This window comes from Zingiber officinale, chromosome 1B (assembly GCF_018446385.1).
Source record: "Zingiber officinale cultivar Zhangliang chromosome 1B, Zo_v1.1, whole genome shotgun sequence".
In the NCBI taxonomy this organism is placed as follows: domain Eukaryota; kingdom Viridiplantae; phylum Streptophyta; class Magnoliopsida; order Zingiberales; family Zingiberaceae; genus Zingiber; species Zingiber officinale.
Window position 1 is genome coordinate 119710147 of NC_055986.1, and position 6904 is coordinate 119717050.

At 41.2% G+C, this 6904-nt stretch overlaps 1 protein-coding gene across 2 annotated transcripts; it reads right to left on the reverse strand.

Moving 5' to 3' along the window:
• Positions 1 to 1355: 1355 nt before the first annotated feature.
• On the reverse strand, positions 1356 to 6676 carry LOC121975695 (phytochrome C-like). Of its 2 annotated transcripts, none has more exons than XM_042527505.1 (6): positions 6607 to 6676; positions 3923 to 6105; positions 2996 to 3812; positions 2130 to 2423; positions 1756 to 1964; positions 1356 to 1681 (listed from the first exon to the last, which is right to left on the reverse strand). In XM_042527505.1, the coding sequence occupies exons 2-6, from the start codon at positions 5973 to 5975 to the stop codon at positions 1629 to 1631; spliced, it is 3426 nt and encodes a 1141-aa protein (XP_042383439.1). In that variant the 5' UTR covers positions 5976 to 6105; positions 6607 to 6676; the 3' UTR covers positions 1356 to 1628. The 2 variants fall into 2 exon arrangements, with proteins under 2 accessions (XP_042383439.1, XP_042383448.1); XM_042527514.1 differs by lacking the exon at positions 6607 to 6676 and having other exon boundaries at positions 3923 to 5484; positions 5591 to 5733.
• Between the last annotated feature and the right edge of the window lie 228 nt (positions 6677 to 6904).

A 6904-nucleotide genomic window follows, 5' to 3' on the forward strand; every position in this document is an offset into this window, starting at 1 on the left:
AACATATTTTTATATAAATACATTGACATTTATAAATTTTTTACCCCGAACGAGTAATAAATATTTAATTCTTGTTCCAAAAATTTATAAACGTCAGTGTATTTGTATAAAATTATGTTTGACCCTACTAACAAGACCAGGAGATTGATACGAGCTCATAGAAATTTGTTTCGTGTCATTCCGAGCTCTCTAGGGTCATCTTCCAATTTTTAAAAGTCTAACCTTAAAAAAAACAATTAGGGACGAATTTGAAATTTCGTCCCTAAATTGCGACAAATTTGGCGACAAATATATATTCGTTGGCAATTAGCTACAAATCCAGAGATTTGTTGCAAAATTGAATAAATTTTCCAACGAAATTTATATTTCGACGCTGATTGACAACGAATTCTGCGACGAAAATATATTTGTTGCTAATATCCGACGAATTTATTTCGTTGCTATTTTAGTTACTAATTAGCGACAAATTTGGTTTTCGTTGCAAAAGCTATTGCAAATTTGCAACAAATATTATTCGTTACAAATATTCGTCCCTAAATTACTATTTTTTTTGTAGAATTCTCAAGGTCATTCTACATCGACCTCTCCTTTTCCGTGCTTAAAACAGGCTTACACCCTGGCAGACTCACTGAATGTAACTGCGAATATTCCACGTGTGACATCCTAAGAATGGGAGAGCAATTACGAGGTTGTCAGACCTGGTCTCCTAGATGTCAGACCCGGTCTCCTAGATGTTGTCTTACAAACACGTGGCATTGGATGAGCGTAGCGGCAATTAAATGTTGTAAGATCTGATCCCCTCACCGGCCCCCATAATGATGATGTTTCAACTGACATGGAGATGCTCTCTCATGAAGGTAATGACAAAGGATTCCTACTTTTCTAAAAACTCTAGACCAGGTTCTATCCTTCTTCTCCATCTTTTTTTTCTCACACATCACTTCAAATGAATCCTAACTTGAGTATCAGAGTAGCCCTGGAATCAGTCCCACAGTCAATCTAGCTCTCTTATTTGGAGTACATTTCAAGCTCTCTTGTTTAGAGTGCATTTCAAGCACTTTGGAAAAAGCATGCGTCGACAAGTTCGTTGACGGATGATTCAACGATCCACGACATTTAACCAGAACATCAAAATCTTCCAAATTTTATATCCATCCGTCCACCCGCTTCCACTCAATTGGGAGAACACCAAATAGTTGAGAAAAAAAGCTCCGACAGTGTTACAAAGAACTTTTCTCTCCTTCCACCCCAAAAAAAAAAAAAAAAAAACTGTCAAACAAGATCCTCATTGTTAATGAAAAACACAAGTCCATGGGAAGACCTCGCTAGGGTCCAGCTGATGCTGCACTAACAAGTACAGTATAATTAAGACATCTTTATTAGTTGTCGAAATCCGTGATAGTTTGAGGCTAATCAAACTAAACCATTACTTGCAGTAAGCTGACACTAATTTTATATTAAATGGCAACGATAAGAATCCTAGGAAAACATCACCCAGTTTATTCTCCTAGTTTGACCAATATAAACATTGGCTACCTCAATGCTCCATGCACGATGCAAGATTTTTGCGATACTGGTCGCCAACGATTGTGCTTGTCTGCTTCCATGTTTAACTGATTGATTTTTTTTTATGCTAATTGACTTCTCTTCTTGCTCATTGATGAAACTTGGGTGCCTGATCCTGTACCGCAAGCAGGCCAATATAGTCAGTCATATCTAGAATCACTTAGTACGTTAATTTACAATGTCTCCTACCTTTGTGGTGCTGGTGAACCAATGGGAATTCGATGAAGATGATAAAACATGATCTCTCTGCTTCTCTAAGATATTGTATATTGCCATTCATGATCTTTACAAGCTTTTGGCTGATGTAAAGACCAAGGCCTTCTCGTGAGATGCCTTGGTTGTGATGAAACATCTCCTGCACTAAAGTCTCAGGAATTCCAGGTGCAGGGTGGATGATTCTGCAAATAGAGCAAATATTGTGTTTGTACACATGCAACTTTGATTTCAAGGTTTGGTGATTTGACTCAGGTGTGAGTTAAATCAAGCAAAGAGTATCCACACGATCAACATGCACCAAAAAGAATAATACTTGATTTCCAGACGATTATTCAGAACAAGTTTACCTGAATTCAAGATGGACAACATGCACTCCAGTACCTATACGCTCCTTTCTTGGAATGACTTGGAGTATGATGGATCCTTCCGCCTGAGGTGCAAACTGAAGTGCACTTGACAAGAAGTCTGCTAGAACCTGCTGCAGTCTCAAATTATCCCCATACAAGTACATAGATGTTACTTCTGCAGGCCAATCTTGAACAAGCGCCACCTGACGGTCTTTGCTTAGTGTCATTCCTTGGTTTACTACTGCATCCAGAGCTTCACCAAGGTTAAATTCGACTGAGTTCGGCTCCATATAACTGAAAAAAAGTCATATATGTTAACACATAAAGATAAAGGTAGTGTGGAATATCATATTGTAAAACAAGAAGAATGTGGAATTGTACGATAGGATTTTGGTGAGCATTAGTGTCACTTAATACAACCGTCAATACTTCACAAACACAATAACCATTGGATTGGCAAATTTCCTTTTGGCAGGAAAATAAACCTTGAATACTATGGATGATTTTGATCTTGTTTTTCTTTTTCTTTTGCTTGCACTGATAATTTTAAGTGGCATCAGAATTTTCAGAATCTATATTGGAGTTATGATTCGTGCACAATGCTGCATTCGTGCATGATTATATTTTGGCTAAACAGCTGGCAACTTATAGATGAATCGTATCCTGCAACTTATCAAAAAAAAGTAATATGCTTATCAGTAGGACCTGCAAATACACATACTGATTTTATTTGGGCAATTCATCGTCACAAATGCAGAAGACTTCCCAGATTTAAACTTCCAAATTTGTGGACATTGGTAATTTTCTCAAGCATGATGATAGATGACAATGACCAAAAAAACCAGAACAAGGAATGAGACTCATACCATTGTTCTATGCTTTCTAAATCCATGTCATCTACGATCTTTGCCAACTGCTCTTGACAGAGACCCTTTCTCCTAAGCAGTTGCTTCTGTTCCACAGTCAAGTCAGTTGCCTCCATCAAGTTGTGTGTAAATGTGATCCCATTTAGAGAATTTCTTATTTCTTGACGGATGTAAGCTAGTTCCTTGAGACTGTTAACTGCAGCTTGTTCAGACATTTTCTGCACATGCAAAGCATGTTGGAGCTCTGGACTGGTGACATGCAGAAAGCACAATGCTCCAGTGATTTTTCCCTCAGAATTCCTTCTCTTGTTTGCAGAGAGTAATGCTTCTATGTATTTGCCATTAATATCAAAAAATCCAAATATGAATTTGTCAGCATCTTCACCTGCAATTAGTCTGTTCAACACAATCCTTAGCTTTGTTAATGTATCATGGTCCTTGACTCGACAGCCAAAACCATGAAGGCAAAATAACTCGCCAACAAGCATCTTGTCAAATGCATCTTCCCTCTTTATACCTGACACCTTTTCCATGGCTGAATTCCATTCACAACAACAGCCTGACTCATCGATCATGAAGATAGGAGGGATCAGCCCACTGGGATTTCGCACGATTGCAACATAATCACCTTGAATGCGAGTGTATTTATCCATGATCAGTTTCTGCTCTGTCACATCTTGTGCAACGAAGCAAACACCGACAATATCATCCTTCACATCTCGACTACAGCAAGAATTGACAACTAAGATTATTGGGTTACTACTATCCTGTTGTTTGAATGACTTCAGCTTAATCTCAATATTTTTCTCTTCTTTTCCTGTCATTAAAACAACACAAAAAAGTTATGCACAATTTGATTTTGGAGATTCAAAAGAGAGGCAAGCTGTGATAAAGAAACAAGAAATATAAACCAAACAGAATGCTCACCTTGCAAGGCAAAACGTAGCACATTTCTTACCACCTCTATTGAATCATCCTCCACAAGATTGATCAGAGGCATCCCAATAGCTTCTGCCACAGATAACCCAGTCAAATCTGTTACTTTGCTATTCCAGCCATTTATGTTGCCCCATGCATCAACAGCCCAAATTGGCACACTAGCTGTTTCAATAAGCCGAACCATCTCATTTGTGACAGTACGCAGTTCATCCACCCATTGGATCTTTGCATCATCCACTGCTGTACTGACAATCTTCTTTGAATCATCACCAACAGTCTCACCTTGCAGAGAACCACGCAAAATGAGCTGCAATGAGTGGATGGCATCCATTTCGACATCTTCCCAAGGAAGACTCCTCTTCTTCACAACCTCTAAAAAGGCCTTAAATGAAGTGCGTGGATGCATTCTGCGATCCTCATCATCTTTATCAACAGGTTCATGTTTAGCACCACCCCACTTGATCTCTTTCGCCGTGTGTGAACGAAACCAAAAAATAAAATCCCTGGAAGTAATCTTAATCGCAGCCATGCCACAGACTGCTTCCCCTAGTTCAGCACCTCCTTGATAGCCTGCTTCTATCAGGCTGTCCGTGCTTAAGCCAGTGGAACCATCATGGCACTCCACAAGCCATGCTGCAATATCCCTTATCTGTGTCTCAGTAGGTGTTGTTCCAAGCACACAAACCTGGTTCCGGTAACACAGAGCTGCTCCATCGCACTTAACAAGATCCATAACATTTGGTGATTGTGTGAAGATACCAACTGGTGCATCTCGGAGAAGCATATCACAAAGAAGTGTTTGTGTTTGGAGGATATGCTTCTCCTTTGCTTGAGCTGCCAGCTCAACCTCCTTGTTCAGCTGAACCCCAAATACTTGCATAAGAAATTCACAGGCATATCTAAGCGGGAAAGGCACAAACCTTGGACTGGTGTGATGGCAAACAACCAACCCCCAGAGCTTCCTCCCCTTCTGAACACCACCAGCTTCATCTTCATCCTCACTGATGGTCACCGACATAACGAGAGAAGCGATTGAACCCATGTTTGCCATGTATTGAGCATGGCAACCATGAGGGGCTCTTAAGGTGGATCCGCAAAGGCTCAGAGGCTGAATTAGTTTTTTATCCTGGATGACTTTAACCCCTGAAGCAGAGCAGTCACAGATCATTCTAACTTTGTTCTTCATGAAGAGAAACCGCGAAGCCTGCGGGATATCTGTAGCAGGGTAATGCAAGCCAAGATATGGCTCCAAATCTGATCTCCTACACTCAGCAATCACTTCGCCATGCTCATCTTCATGAAACTTGTACGCCATAACTCTGTCGTAGCCTGTAAGGTCACTCACTTCCCTAACCAAAACATCACACAGGAGAGAGATATTTCCGCTAGGCAAAGACTGCAACCTTGAGATGGCTTTGGCAGCTAATTTGTAAGACTTGAGAGCTCCAGCCGCAGTAACCGGCACATCATTAGGGTTAACAGGCTCTAGATCTATGACCAATCCCACATCAATTCGGTGCATGATTGCATAGAAGGGCTTACCCGAGCTTCTGCAATGCACAAGTATTGGGTTAAGGAGATTAACTTCTCCGAAACTAGCAGCTTTTTGCAGTGCCACCGCGCTTGGAGATCGAAAAAGACTTCGGACATCCGTACCAATTGTCAAGGTTTCTCGCTGCTCCATGCTGGGGACAGCGTGAGGCGCTAAGTCGAGCATCTCCGGCGTGTTCTCGCTGTAAGCGATCAAGGTGAAGCCCTGGTCCTCGATGGCGAGAAGGCAGCCAAAAGGCTGGATGAACTTGCCACGCTGCATCGTCTGGAGGTAGGCGGAGACTGAGGAGGAGGGTAGGCCGCTATTGTCTCCGGCGCTCGACCGGTTGGCGGCGCTAGTAGAAGTAGAGTAGTCGAATGGCTGCCCGGACTCCTCGAAGTCGGCATGGAGCTTGGCGTCCAAGGTTGTCTGAGCAACCACGCGGGCACTGTGCTTCGAGCGCACAGAGCTGCTCCGGGAGCCGCTCGCTTTATTCGACTTGGACGACATCAAATCTATCTATTCCGCCTCCGAGACCATCACCAATCTCGCCAAAGCCGAAACCTCTCGGTTAATCTCTCGAACAACAGCAAGATATCATGTTATCCCACATCTGCAACAGCAATAGACCTAACAAGGACTGAACCAAAAAACTCATCGGAAATGGCCAATTCAAGCCCTAGATCAAGGAAATGGTCGGCAAGATCACAAAAAGATAACTTTTTTTTTTTGTCAACGGAACCAAAGGAAGAAAGAAAGCAAAGCAAAAGATGAGAAAAAGGGCAAAGAAGACAAGGCAATGTTCCAGATTCTGACTGAAGCATCCAAAGCGGATGTGATCTTCAATTTGGCCATTAATTTCCCCTCAAACCCCATCGAATCTGAGAAACCGCGACGAAATCAAAACACCAGTAGGCCGATTAATGGCACAACTTTTATTTATTAGGATCAGTGAGGAACAAGACGATTGGATCCAGATAAACTTTTATCCACAACTAATCATTTTATATATTATTATTATTATTATTATTTAATAATATTATTATTATCGTCCTAACTACGATTGTACATGATTTTTAGACAGAAGAAATTATAAAAAAAGCAATAGAAAGATTTAAACAGCAAGAAGAGATCGAGGAACCTGAGAGGAGCACGAAGAGGAGGAGGAAAAACTCGTGATTAGACGACGCCATCGATCGAGATTTCTTTACTTTATTTTGTAATTTTTTTTCTTTTCATTTTTTAGGTGTCGAGAAAAACAGAGATCAACGTGGTCACGTGACCTCGAGTGAAGTGGACCAGGTAGATGTGCGGACAGGATGAGGATTGGAGAAGGAGGCAGTGCATGTGTCAATGGGACCAAGGCTTTGGGAGTTGACGACTTGTACCAATCACGGGCCTAACTATTTCACGCTCTTTCAAATTATTTTTTTTAGTTT

Excerpts from the sequence above, each read along its gene's own strand:
- LOC121975695 (XM_042527505.1), bottom strand. The coding sequence starts at position 5,975 with ATGTCGTCCAAGTCGAATAAAGCGAGCGGCTCCCGGAGCAGCTCTGTG. Across the intron at positions 2,424-2,995 it reads TTAGAAAGCATAGAACAATG|TTATATGGAGCCGAACTCAG; the intron begins GTATGAGTCTCA and ends ACTTTTTTTCAG. Across the intron at positions 1,682-1,755 it reads GGTTCACCAGCACCACAAAG|GATCAGGCACCCAAGTTTCA; the intron begins GTAGGAGACATT and ends CTTGCGGTACAG.